General features: G+C 47.0%; 1 protein-coding gene across 1 annotated transcript; it reads left to right on the forward strand.

Moving 5' to 3' along the window:
• Positions 1-12,992: 12,992 nt before the first annotated feature.
• On the forward strand, positions 12,993-14,438 carry CCDC71L (coiled-coil domain containing 71 like). Its single transcript, XM_066591945.1, has one exon. It carries the CDS (start codon positions 13,192-13,194, stop codon positions 13,816-13,818), a length of 627 nt encoding a protein of 208 aa, XP_066448042.1. The 5' UTR covers positions 12,993-13,191; the 3' UTR covers positions 13,819-14,438.
• Positions 14,439-14,727: the final 289 nt, after the last annotated feature.

Here is a 14,727-nt window from a genome sequence, read left to right on the forward strand (position 1 = left end):
TTATTTTGGGAATTTCCATTTGTTGAGAACTGAGAATAGCTTTTGCTAGTTTATGGTATCAAAGGCCTTCTATATATCTAATGAAAGTAACATGGCTGGGATGTTTCAAGAGTGACATGAGTGTATAGGGTATGCGACTTGTCGTATACTGTCAGGTGTCTGGTGACCTGGTATGAACCTTACCTCATCCCCTCTTATTAAGTGGGAAAGAGTGGTATTAAAGCACTGAGCCAAAATTTTAGTCAATAGTTTCATGTCCACATTAATAAGAAAGATTGGACAGTAATTTTCTCTATTTAGGGGATCCCTCTATGGTTTGAGAATCATCAAAATAGTCGCTAGTAGTGATGTTTGCCCTACTGCTTACCCGTCTCGAACCTGACAAATTTACTGAGACTGGCCAACCATCTAATGTGTATGGAGGTGTCCTGGCTCTTTCCCAATATTGAGCATGTCGAAATGTTGATCCAACATCCTTAGTGGTCTAGTGAAGTGAAGGAGTTACTGTCTGTATCCCTGATGATATAGGGCAGTGAAGGAGTTAATGTTTGTATGCCTGCCGATCTGAGGCAGTAAGGCTGGGTTCAGATGGGGCGTAATTGCCGCAGAAATTCCCCCTGCGGCTTTTTATCCTGGGATTAGCCAGCAAAGTGGACAAGATTTGCAAAAATCTCATCCACATGCTGCGGCCGATCCGTTGCAGCCAAGCCACCCGAAACGGTGGTGTCTTTCCCTTAGCCCAGTAGGCCTCAACCACTACCGAGCAGATCCAACGTGAGATGACAACTTTGGAGGCCTCGAGACCACGTCTCGGACCTTCTGGTGTAGTGAATAGAGAATCAGAGCATCAGAATGAAAGTCTGTTCCAAATAGATCTTCAGTGCTTGCACTAGGTCTAAAGTGTGCAGAGCCTGTCCTCTTGGGTGGACCGTCACCGGACAGAACGTTGGCAGCACAATGTCCTTATTGATATGGAAAGCCGACACCACCTTGGGGAGGAATAAAGGAACTGGACGCAATACAACCTTATCCTGGTGAAACACCGTAAAAGGTTGCTTTGCCAACCGTGCCGCGATCTCAGAGACCGTTTGGAGGAAAGTAACCGCCACTAGGAAGGCTACCTTCCAGGACAATAACCGCCATGGTACCTCTGCTATTGGTTCAAACGGATGAGCCTGTAGAGCATCCAAGACCAGATTCAAATCCCAAGGTGTACCGGGGAGCAAAATGGAGGTGCGGTGTGAGCGACTCCCTGCAGGAAGGTGCGCACAGCTGACCTCGATGCCAAGAGATACTGAAAAAGAACAGGCAAGGCAGAAATTTGTCCCTTGATGGAACTAAGGCTGAGCCCCATCTTCAGCCCATCCTGGAGGAAGGACAGAAGGCGGGCCAAGGAAAAACGTATAGGGTGAAAACCTCTCCACTTGCACCAAAGGATGAACCCTCTCCACACGTGATGGTACACTTTGATGACGACGGCTTCCTCACCTTAATCATTGTTTGGATGACCGGGCCCGAAAAACCCTGTGCTTGTAAAACCATGGCCTCAACAGCCATGCCGTCAAACATAGCGTGGACAAACTCAGGTGGTAGAGGGATCCTTGAGAGAAGATCTTCACGCCGAGGAAGGCACCAGGGAGTGTCTGCCAGTAGATCAATAAGCTCCACGTATCATGCCTGCCAAGGCCAATCCGGAGCTATGAGAATCACTGGAAGCTCTTCCTTCCTAATTATCTTGAGTAGCCAGGGAATGAGAGGCACTGGAGGAAACACATAGGGAAAATGAAACCCCGTCCAGGGAGCTATCATCGCGTCTGCTGCTTGAGCCCTGGAATCCTTCGATCTGGCCACAAAGACTGGTCCTTCTGATTGAAGCGAGATGCCATCAGATCGATGTCCGGCTAGCCCCATCTCCGACATACTGCCTGAAAAACCTCAGGATTCAACTCACATTTCCCTAGATCTACTGACTCCCTGCTAAGGAAGTCGGCTATCCAATTTTCTACTTCCGGAAAGAAGACTGCCGATAGCGCAGGGAGATGACCCTCGGGCCATGACAGGATCCTCTCCACCTCCACCATGATCCTTCTGCTGCGGGTTCCGCCCTGATGATTTATATATGCAACGGCGGTCGCGTTGTCTGACTGGATCCATACCGGATTTCCCGTCAGCTGAGGCGCAAAGTACTGCAGAGCCCGGTGAATTGCCCGAAGCTCAAATATTTTGATTGAGAGACCTGATTCCTGCCTGGACCAGGTCCCCTGCACCACTAGGCCCCGTAGTGTACACCTCAGCCTGTCAAACTGGCATCCGTGGTAAGAACTTGCCACCGTAGGGGCAGGAACGACTTGCCCTGCTGAATATGTGGAGAGTCTAGCCACCATTGGAGGGAGTGCTGCGTCCTCGGCGAAACCTTTATCTTCCGATCGAGGGAGTGCACCGACCTATCCCATCTTGACAGTATGGTCCATTGCAGGGGTCGGGCGTGGAACTGGGCAAAAGGAATCGCCTCAAAAGAAGAGACCATCAGACCCAGAACTCTCATACCGTACCAAATCGACACCGGGTGTCGGGACAACAGAGAGCACACCTGTCCCTAGAGAAGTCGGCGCTTTGCTGCAGAGAGGACCACTCGGCCCTGCAGAGTGTCGAAACATATCCCCAAGTATTCCATGCGTTGTGAGGGTACGAGCAAAGACTTCCGGTGGTTGAACCTGGTCAATGTATCCATTGTAATGCGCAGCAGAGAATTCCATGCAGGAAAAAGTGTCATCCACGCTTGCTTGCAGAATAAAATATATAATCTTCCTTTATTTAGACATTTTTAAAATTGCCAGGTATACACATCTCTGGACCAGACGCGTATCGGCTGCACAGAACAAGCAGTGAATCGTGAGATATATGAAGTGAGCAAGCTGACAGCACAGCACACTATTTTCAAGTGTCTTTTTCATTGTAATGCGCAGGCTCTGCAGGTTGTCCTGCCGGATTGGGGCCTTTACCATGATGACGTCCAGATATGAGATGATGACAATCCCTTTGGAATGGAGAATTGCCATCACCACTGCTAGGACCTTCATAAAGACCCCCTCCTCTGGAAACTAAACTAAAAACTGATTAGCCTGGTGGCGGCAGGAAGGGATATAGCCAGTGAGCGGAGCTAACACTTTTGTGTTTAGTGTCGCCTCCTAGTGGCAGTAGCTATATCCCATGGTCTTTGCTGTGTCCCCCAATGACATGAGTGAGAAAACTGGTGTTCCCTACGTGCTGCCTGCTCAGCGGAAAGCCAAACCTTTGTGTGGTAAGGTGGATCTATGTCCACCTGCCTGACTAGCTTTTGGGCACTTAAAAGAGCCAGCATCCCTACATCCCACTTCTCTTTTCCCATAGTCTTTTATTAAAAATTATATAGTTTGCTTTTGGATTTGGTTTTTCTGGGAGATCTTCCTTTTGCTGGTTCGTGGGAAAGGGATCTTGCTCCCCATTCCACAAGCTGATTGGACCAAGTCCTTTATCTTGACCCATTGAATGCCAATAACTTGTGGAGCTCAGGAACAGAACTATAAAATAATGACCAAATGGTACCGGTGCCTGTCCATGCTTCATCAGTTGTTCACTTTGCTGTCCTCAGAGTAATGGAGATGTGGATTCGGGGAAGGAAGTATGCTGCACCTGTAATGGAACTGTCTTCTACCTTTTTGGAATATGGTTTTCTCCACTTATGCAAACCTTAGTGGGCATTCTACGGCAGTAAATTCAAAACTGCATTATTCTGTATATTACCTGTTTCTATGGCTTCTAGCAAAAAGATTCTTCTCTGTCATTTCTTCATACCCCGCTGACACTGGAAGTCCCCCCAAGCTCCTTTGTTTGTAGAATGGCTCCAGGAGGGGAATAGCTTGGTGAGAATGGAGGAATTGGTGGCCAAAGATTCTGGTGACCTATGTAAATTCTTTTTGGCGTGGCAACCTTCAATTACTTTTCAAAGATCCACAGAATTCCAGTTCCTGTTTATCTCAGAGTTTTTCTATCACTCTCACTCTAACTTACACCCTTCCTGTTCTCCCCTCCTCCCTTTTTTTTCCTTTTCTCATTTCTTTCCTCTGCCTCCTCTTAGCTCCCTTCCCCCAGTACTTTCCCTTCCCCCTTTCCACCTTCCTAACTTTTTCTTGTTGTCTTGTTGCTTCACTACCTTTGTCAGTCTGTCTTTTGTGTTTTGGTGTTTATGGTTGAATGTTGACATGTATGCCCACTCCTGAATAATAAAAAGTAAAATAGCCAAGCTGTACAGCCAGTATTAGCCCTGAAATAATAATTTAAGGGCTAATACTGGCTGTACCACTTGGCTATTGCACGTTTTCTCTTGTTTACAGCCTTTGCGAATGGACATTGTATACATTTTCACTAGCGCCTCTTTTTTGTATTATACTGTCTACAACTAATTCTTGTAAATGCAATCATGCAAGTTATCATTTTGTATACTTTGCTAGCGGTGGGTTTACCGCTGGACTTTATCCATGTTTCACATTCCCTTCTTTCTATATTATTAATGTTCTGTGACCCCACAGTTTTTGAATGAAGCAATTTCACCTCCCCTCATGGATCGGATCGGTCATTGCAGGTGAAACTTTAACTTTTTTTACTTTTAAGTGATCGTCGCTTTCTATTGGGAAATTGTGATCACGTGACCAGGGACCGCAAACTGTGGCCTTCTGTGAAATCTCCAGGCTCTTGGCTATGCTTAGTAGCCAGGAGCAGGTAAATTTTAAATTAGCCTGGCAATCTGCGGTTTTTGCACATGCGTCCGCCATCTTGGCAGCGAGCGCATGCGCAGAAGCCATGGTGAGGTCCACAGATAAATCCGGGGCCTTAGGTACGTAATTTTACCTCCCCTCACAGATATGTGAGGGGACATGAGACTTAAACTTTTTTAAAACAGTTTTTTACTTTACATGATCGCTGTTATGCATTGGATAGCAGCAATTATGTGACCGGGAACTGCATACAGCGGCTCCTGGTGACATCTCTCTGCTCTCAGCTACATATGGGAGCTGGGAGCCAGACAGTTTTTAAATTTCCCGGGCCGCGCACCCTTCTGGCACGCACCTGACGTATGATGTCTGGTGCGCATGCGCAGAAGGCGCCGTCGGGACCCGGGAGGCCAGGACAACGTGAGACATCGCGGAGGAGGTGGGTGAGTACTTTCAGCTGCTCTGATGGATCCGATCCATCAGGGCAGCTGAATCTTTAACTTTTTTTTACCTTTTTGTTGACTTTTATATTATCGCCAGCATTCGGTAAATGCCGGTGATCATGTGACCGGGGTGGGGGTCCCGCGGCCCGGGATGACAGCTCCAGGTTGCCGACTACCTCCAGGAGCCGGCAGCATGGAGCTGTCACATCCTCATGTTGCAGGGCCTTAATCCCTGCAGGAAACATGTCTCAACGTCCTCAGGGATTAAGGTCCAGCAAGCTAGGACGTAAAAAGGCAATGGGCTGGTCACTAAGGGGTTAATGATTTTCTTGAGTTAAAATAGCTCTATATCTCAAATGAACAAAATATTCCTAGTTTATTGTATATACATAATTTCTATCAATATAGTTATGATGAAATATAAAAACTTCTGCTTTATGATATCCATATGCTTTAACAGGGGTTGTCTTCATGACAGGTTTTCTTCACCCCTATAGACTAGATAGGTAGAAAGCATTTTGTTATACTCTTTAATGTTTTTTTAAGTAAAAAAATGCTATGGCTGGATGTTTAAAGTCCATAATGAAATATAAAATGCACTACATTCAATGAGTTTTGTTTATTGCAGTTTTTTCCCCGAAAAGCAGCATTCTTTGGGTATGGCTTTTTTTCTGGCATTGTTAGCATAGGCTTCTTTATTCAACTCGAAAAGCACCAGAAAAAATTGTGTTCTAAATGTGCAAAATAAAATAAACTGCACCAAAAACACTTAAAATACACCATAAGAAATGCTTGAAATGCATGGTGTTTTTAAAGTCTTTATAAACACTGCAAAAATTGCGTGGGATGGAATCTTAGGAATCACAGACGGTTTCCTGACTTCTGGTGTGGTTTTGGGTCGAGGTTTCTTTAAAAACACAGTACGTTCTAGATATAGTGTTTTCCCATTGGCTTCTCCATAAGAAAAACAAAAACACCCCCCACCCCCAAAAAAAGATGTCTAAAATGTCGATAATACAAATTTTTTGTAAAAAAAACTATGTATTTCAAGATCCAAAAACTGCAACAAAAAAGTGGGTGCAACGGAAGCCTAATGTTCACAGAGAGGAATTTTTCTGCAAATTTGACGTAGAATCTACGCCAATTCTGTGTCACATCCGCATCCTATTATTTTCAATGTGATTTTACATTGTAGTCTATACAGTGTGGATTGTTTCCACTTCTACCTTAGCTGCAGATTTCCATCACGGATTTTAGAAGTGGAATCCATGCAGAATACACTCTTCAGATTTCACCATGTGATTATACCCTTAGGGTGCATGTGCTGTTATGATGCAGTGTTTGAAGCCACAAGTACAGTAGGAGCGGGTTCGAAAATGAGAAGTAGAATATTTCCTATGCAGTAACATAGTATATTGGGCCGAAAAAAGACGTATGTCCATCCAGTTCAGCCTATGTTGATCCAGAGGAAGGCAAAAAAAACAATAAGGTAGAAGCCAGTTTTCCCCATGTAAGGGAAAAAATGCCTTTCCAACTCCAAGTCTGGCAAGTGGAATAATCAGTACTATAACGTGATATTATTACACTCAATAAAAAGTGTCCAGGGCCCTCTTAAACTCTTTTATCGAATGTGTCATCACTATGACCTCAGGCAGAGAGTACCATAGTCTCACTGCTCTTACAGTAAAAAATCCATTTCTATCCTTCTTTCCTCTAGATGTAGAGGATGCCCCCTTGTTGCAGTCGCAGTTTTTGTGTACAAATAGATGATGGGAGAGATCTCTGTGCTGTTCCCCGTTAAATTTATAAATAATTATTAAGTCACTCCTTAGCCAACCGTTTTCCAAACTATATAACCCCAATTTTGATAACCACTCTGAATATTGTAGTCTGCCCATTCCTTTTACGAGTATTAATTTAGTAGCCCACCTTTGTACCTGCTCAAGCTCTGATATGTCCTTCTTGAGTACCAGTCCCCCAAACTGTAGCCAGTATTCCATGCTTGGTCTGACTTGTAAAGAGGAAGAACAATGTTCTCATCATGTGCCCATATACTTCTTTTGATGTACCCCATGATCCTATTTGCCTTGGCAGCAGCTGCCTGACACTGGTTGCTCCAGTTAAGTTTACAGTTAACTAAAACCCCCAAGTCCTTTTCAATGTAATTTTTTCGCCAGGGGATGCCCGGAGAAATTTGAGAAGATCTGGGGTGGCTGGGTGAGTTAAGTATTAAAGAGGAAATGGGTTGAGGGGCACTCGCTAGACCTGTCTCTTAAGCTGCATCAGTTCTTTAGGGAGTCGCACTGGGGCGTTAGGGTAGGGGGTGTTGTTTTTGTTGTTTATCTTTTCTCTTTGCTTTCTGTTAAAGTTAAAATATACTCTTCCAGCCAAGTACTATGTATCAGGAGGAATGTATGCATATATATATAGGCAATGATGGTTTTCCTGTTTTTCTATTTATGCAAGGTTTTATATCACTGTGATGGGCACCTGTGGTGCCAGCTATCTTTGCCTATTTGTTAAATGTCTTGGCTAAATAAAGAGTTCCTTAAAAAAAAAAAAAGAATAGGACCCAATACCGACCACTGTGGTATCCCACTAGTAATGGTGACTCAGAGTATGTACCATTAATAACTACCCTCTGCTTTCTATCACTGAGCCACTTACACACATTCTCACCCAGACCAAGCATTCTCATTTTATATACCAACTTTTTATGCAGCACAGTATCAAACACTTTGGAAAGGTCAATATATCTGAGATCCCATGACTCTGCCCAGTTCAGTCCAGATCTTACATTCTTGTAGAAGAACTTTTTCATCTGGTAAAAAAGGCCAATGAGGTGCAGGAACCAAACGGACCCCATTATAGTCAATGGGGTCTCTCAACACAATTTGGTACCGTTATGAGACGGATCCATTCTAGGATCTAGGAGATTCCGTTTTTATTTTACATAATTATGGGGGCAATTATTTTTCCTTATTTTCCAGTGGTTATATAGCGCCAACATATTCTGCAGCACTGTTAACATATTGTTACCATTCACATGCAACATTAAGTGGGAGGAGAAGTGGAGTTGTTTGCATCACCTTTTGTTAGTGGTGTTTTCTGCCTCAGGCTTTACAATAGAGGTGTTACCTTCCATTGTAATGCTGTTTGTTATGATAATAAGATGACTCCTCACCATACTACACCCCCAGCTTACACAACTCAAGAGGGTTCAGTCTATTGTTAGTGATCAATGGCCATAATTAAAACATTGAAAATATGTAAACGATAACAGGATATGGAAAATATAAAAGAAACCCCACCCATTGTTATAAAAATCTAGATGTGAAATGTTATGTTTGTTTTTCCACCCCCACCTTTCAGTAATATGTTTTTAAAAATACAATTGTGCCATTATTTGGGGGTGTTTGTTTGTAGAGCACATTATTCTGTGGGTCAGAGCAATTACAGCAATACCAAATTTATTTAGTCTCTTTTGTGTTTTACTATTTCTAAGAAATGAAAAAACTCTTTTTAAAAAAGAAAATAAAATAGCGTTATGTCTCCATATTCTGAGATCCATAACTTTTTTATTTCCCCATCAATTCATCTGTATATGGACTTGCTTTTTGTGAAGTGAGCTGTAGTTTTCATTAGTACCATTTTTGCCTACATATGACTTTATTATTCAATCTTTTGGGGTAATGGGGTGCTAATAAACCCCAATTCTGAGATTGTGTATTTTTTAAAATGTTTAGAACACATTATAATAAAATATTTTAAAAATTCATACTTTTATGTATAGAAGAATATGAATTATGTTTCCTTTTTATGCTTTATTTTTCTTTTTTATTTGAAAAATTGGGAAAGTATATATTTTTTATTAGGCTGAAATCTGTGGCAGATCTAGGAGCTCCCATTAAGCCTCAGCCTTATTGGCTTCATCAAAACTCCACATGTGAAAGCAAGCACCCTACAGTTTTCTTGTTTGTTACCTGTATTTTGGGCCAGGGCCTTTTTTGTAACCATAGGAGGCTGTAGGCTTGGCATTTTTTGACATTTTCCCCTAGACTTCTCTATAGAAAGAAATAATGTCAAGAGAGAAACATGTAAAGAATGTGTGAATTAAAAATACGCCCGAAAATGACTCTTAAGAAATGCATGTAACAGTTTAAAAAATTATTGGCTTTTTTTTATATTTGTTGTTGGGGTCCAAAAACGGTCACCAGAATACTGTGTGTGAACGAAACCTCAGAGAGACTTTACACATTTGTTTTTTATGCAGTTTTTTTGTGGCAGGTTTTCATGCGCTTCTTGAGCCAAAGCCAGAAATAGATTTAAAAGAAATTGGAAATATAGAAGCAGCACTTCTACTTCTTCCTGCTGAATCTACTTCTGGCTTTGGCTAAAAAAAAACTGCATCAAAAACAGTAATATCATCTATTTTCTTTGTATCCTCTCATGTGTTTGTCTGAAAAACTGTAAAGTTCCATTTACACATAAAGATGATCACTCAAAATTCATTCAAAAGATAGGGAGAATAACAGTTTAGCAGCTTATTACCTTAATTTGCATGTAAATGAGCCTCCCTTCGCTATATGCAGAGAACAGCGGGTGGTTTGTTCTCTGCATACAGCGCCTTTGTTCTCCCGCGGGACTGCAGCTGAATACAATGTTATCAGTGCTCCCATGGGGAATCACAGCGTGCAGTCCCTGCTATCAGTTCTCCGGCGAACAATGGATTTTAAGCTCAGCTAAAAATCATCAGCCAAAAGTAAATGATGGTAGCATTTACACGCCACAATTATCGCTCGAAAGACATCATTTGTGCAAATTGTGAGTGATATCGTTGCGTGTAAATGGGGCTTAAGGCTTTATTCCCATCTCTGTTGGAGGCTCCAGCAAGTGATGGTAGACGAAAAAGTTATGCATTCAGGGAGTTTTCATCCAGTAAAAATGCTGGACAGGTGCAGGAACCACAGGGACCCCATTATAGTGCCAACATATTTCACAGCACTGTTAAGATATTGTGACCATTCACATGTAACTTCAAGTGGGAGGAGAAGCAGAGCTGTTTCAGTCACCTTTTGTTAGTGGTGTTATCTGACTCAGGCTTTACAATAAAGGCGTTACCTTTCATTGTAATACTGTTTGTTATGATAATAGGATGACTCCTCACCATACTACACCCCCAGCTTACACAACTCAACAAGTTTCGGTCTATTGTTAGTGATCAATGGCCATGGTGAAAAAATGTAAAAGATAACGGAATATTTTTTACATAGTGATATTAAATATAAAAAAGAAACCCCACCCACAGTGTTATAAAAAAGGTAAACATAATGTCCAGATGCAAAATGTTCTGCTAGTTTGTTCACCCCCACTTTTCAAGATCCATGAGGTTTTTTTCTCACTGACAGAGCCTTATGAGGGCTTGTTTTATGTGACAAGTTGCATCTTTCAGTGCTGCTATTTAATGCACCGTGAAATGTATTTAAAAAGTTTTAAAAATGTTTAGGTGAAGTAAAATAGTTAAAAAACAACATTGTGCCATTGTTTTGGGGGGGTTGTTTGTACAGGATGCAATGTGTGATAGAAATCATAGATTCATGTTATTCTGTGGGTCAGTGCAATTACAGCATAATTGGCACCCCATGATTGTAATGCAGGGGCCAGTAGGGTGCTAGAGGGACCCACCACTCAACCAAGCTGCTTAGACTGCAGACCATGGTTTGCTGCGCAGTGCTGACTGTGGCATCTAAACAGTTAAACAACTGCGATCGGAGCTAGCACTAATTGGGTCGGTGTGCCCGTCTATCCACTGCATGAAGCAGCTGACTGCCATTGGTTATGGAGAAGGCTCGGCTCCCGGGTCTTACCCAAACACAGCGGATGACATAGTTACGTCACGCAGAGACAAAATGTGGCTCTGCCAAGAGAACAAGGCTATTTCAGCCTGCAGATCAGCTGTTCCCCGGGTCACCTTTGACTTGCGTTCAGCCAGAACCATAGACTTCCATTAGTCAGGGACACTTGGGTCTCTGTTTTCCGTGGTTTACTCTCCACCATTTTTGCTGGCCACAATATGATGGCTGGCTGCACTATTCTGCCCAACAAGAGTAACCAAAGCCGGGGCACACGGAGACCGAAGCCGGGCCGCCACGCTGAGACCGAAGCCGGGCCGCCACGCTGAGACCGAAGCCGGGCCGCCACGCTGAGACCGAAGCCGGGCCGCCACGCTGAGACCGAAGCCGGGCCGCCACGCTGAGACTGAAGCCGGGCCGCCACGCTGAGACCGAAGCCGGGCCGCCACGCTGAGACCGAAGCCGGGCCGCCACACGGCGACCGAAGCCGGGGGCACACGGGGACCGAAGCCGGGGGCACACGGGGACCGAAGCCGGGGGCACACGGGGACCGAAGCCGGGGGCACACGGGGACCGAAGCCGGGGGCACACGGGGACCGAAGCCGGGGGCACCGAAGGCGGGGGCACACGGGGACCGAAGGCGGGGGCACACGGGGACCGAAGGCGGGGGCACACGGGGACCGAAGCCGGGTCGCCACGCTGAGACCGAAGCCGGGTCGCCACGCTGAGACGGAAGCCGGGTCGCCACGCTGAGACGGAAGCCGGGTCGCCACGCTGAGACGGAAGCCGGGTCGCCACGCTGAGACGGAAGCCGGGTCGCCACGCTGAGACGGAAGCCGGGTCGCCACGCGGAGACGGAAGCCGGGGCCACACGGCGACCGAAGCCGGGGGCACACGGGGACCGAAGCCGGGGGCACCGAAGGCGGGGGCACACGGGGACCGAAGGCGGGGGCACACGGGGACCGAAGGCGGGGGCACACGGGGACCGAAGGCGGGTCACCACACGGCCACCGAAGCCGGGTCACCACACGGCCACCGAAGCCGGGTCACCACACGGCCACCGAAGCCGGGTCACCACACGGCGACCGAAGCCGGGTCACCACACGGCCACCGAAGCCGGGTCACCACACGGCGACCGAAGCCGGGTCACCACACGGAGACCGAAGCCGGGTCACCACACGGAGACCGAAGCCGGGTCACCACACGGAGACCGAAGCCGGGGGCCTATGGAGACCGAAACCTGTGGCCTTTGTTTCCGTCTGACTAATGACGGTCTACAGTTCCCTCCTGTCTGAATGCTGCTTTTGGTGATTCGCATGGAGCCCAGGGATGGAAACACTGGGCACATGTGGTGTGAACCAACCTTAGGGGTATCGGGGCGCTGCCACCACACACTACCAACACAACTATACAATGAGGTAGCGACCCCCCAGTGTGGCCCCCACGTGCAGGTACTGGTGGCATGGAGACACAGAAGCCCCTCATTACAGCTATGTTGGTGGGTAGCTTGCAGTGTTGGGTGAAGTTCCCCCCCATGGTTCCCCCTCACTGCTGCCGTCCGCAGCCCCAGAACCCCACCACGCTCTGCACCGGGTACAACAGTCACGTGATCTCTCCCACGTCTGGGCAACTTCATCCGCTGCTGCCGCTCATACAGCGAGCAGAGGGCTGCGGGCGCGGCGCCACAAACTAGCTAAGAAACAGTCAAACAAAGTAGCCGGCTCTCCAGCGGGGAGGTAACATGGCCGACGCAACGAGACGACTCGCGAGCCCCATCTATTACTCCACTTTTGGCACCCCCTCCACGCCCGCCAAAGCCCCTCCCATATCTTTGCCGCTCTCCAATCCGGGCACGACTATGCTGCGGCTAGCCAATCGCTGCACCGGATCCCCACGATGTGGGCGGAGCTGGGGTATGTCGTATTTCAAAGAAGCAGCTATATAGCCAACGGTAGAGGCCGTTCAAAGAAGCCATTTTGTTTCCCGTTCCGTATTGGAGCGCCCTGCGTTAAAGCCAGCGGCCAGGAGGGGGGCGCTTCATAAAGCTCTTGGCAGCAGTTAAGTTTTTTTTTTTTTTCCTCGCCTGGCCATAGATTTAACTCTTCAGCTGCCCGAGCCGGGGAAGAGACAAAGGCGGCGGGAGTGATGGAGGACGAGAAAGTTGTGTACTCCCGGTCGCAGCTGGTGTTCGCGGGCATGAAGCCGCTGGAGGACGCTCTGGAGATCTTTGTGCCGGAGTCCAAGCAGTTCATGAGCTCAGACACGGAGCTGTGGAACTTCCTGTGCAGCCTGAAGCGGGACTTCTCCCCGGTCATCCTCCGCAGCAAGGACGTGTACGGCTACTCGTCATGCCGCTCCGTGGTGCCCGAGCCGGGGCAGCTCTCCCGCAGGAGAGCCGGGGAGCAGCCGCTGCCCGCCCAGCCCAAGAAGCCGGCGGCGAAGAGGAAGCGAAGGGGCATGAGGCTGAGCTGCAAGAAGCGCCGGCGGGGCAAGACGGCGGCCAGCGAGGAGTCCGGAGCCAGTAGTAGCAGCGGGAGCAGCAGCGGCTGCAGCAGCCCGACCCCCTCCGACATCCCGGGGCTGCTGGGCAGGTCGCTGGAGGACATCTGGAGAGCGGCAGCCCCGAAGCTCACCACCTTCCCCACCATACGGGTCCGGGACGTGTCCTGCCAGGCGAAGCTCGCCGCTGCATGCCGGCGGGCGCAGGAGATCCTGCAGGTCAACCTGCAGCCGGTGGTGCGGATCCGCCGCTTCCCTCTGCTGGCGCCCTGAAGCCCCTGGTGGGCTGCCGCTGACCCTGTTTACAAGCTCCGGGACCCCCTGGCTCTCTGCACTTTACTACTAGAAGAGTGGGATCTTCTAGGGAGGACGGTCCCGGGGATCCACCACGACTTGTGGAGTAGTTGCAATATGGGGGCACAACCCGCATTCTTCCCTGGACGGTGGCACTGCTGTGGCTTAGTTTTGTCTGATCGCCCCTTGCAATTGCCAGCTCTGCCTAGGATGGCAACAGGTTATGCAAAGACTTGGAGAGCCGTTAGTGATCCACCTGTCACCGGCAACTACCTCAGTACCGATCCAAAGACATTCATGATGGTTTCACTTTATTCAAGACTTCTTATTATCCTTTTTGTGCCATTTGCCAAGTATTTTCTGGATGGTGAAGGACTGTGGCAGGCTGGATGCCCGTTTATGCAAACTATTTTATTTTTTTCTTAAATTTATTAATTGTGTCAAGGGAATTGCAAGGACATTGATTACAAGTGTCTGGTCTTGTTCTAGATCCGTGTGATTGCTTGTATGTGCCAAGCCTGGTGAACAAACTAGAAGTAGATCTCTTTATTTTATTTTTTCTTTAGGTGTTTAATAAAGACAAGACTTTTTCAGTCCGATGTCAAGTCCTTGTTTTCCGTAGAGCCGGCATGGCATAGCTGTAGCGTTCGTGGTCATGTGACTTTTAGTGACATTGTTACATTTTGTACTTCTGAGGAAGGATATTTATTTGCCTTCATGAGTCATGTGACCGGTGCTCACAGAACAGGTCCTCCTGATGGTAACATTACAGTTGGTGCCACCTCTAACAGATGTATGTGCCTTTCGACAATTCCACGTGTCAACTTCCAGATGTTGGTGGCACAAGATATGTATTACTGTCCATTAATGGTGCTATGTTGTCTGTTC

Source organism: Eleutherodactylus coqui, chromosome 2 (assembly GCF_035609145.1).
Source record: "Eleutherodactylus coqui strain aEleCoq1 chromosome 2, aEleCoq1.hap1, whole genome shotgun sequence".
In the NCBI taxonomy this organism is placed as follows: Eukaryota; Metazoa; Chordata; class Amphibia; order Anura; family Eleutherodactylidae; genus Eleutherodactylus; species Eleutherodactylus coqui.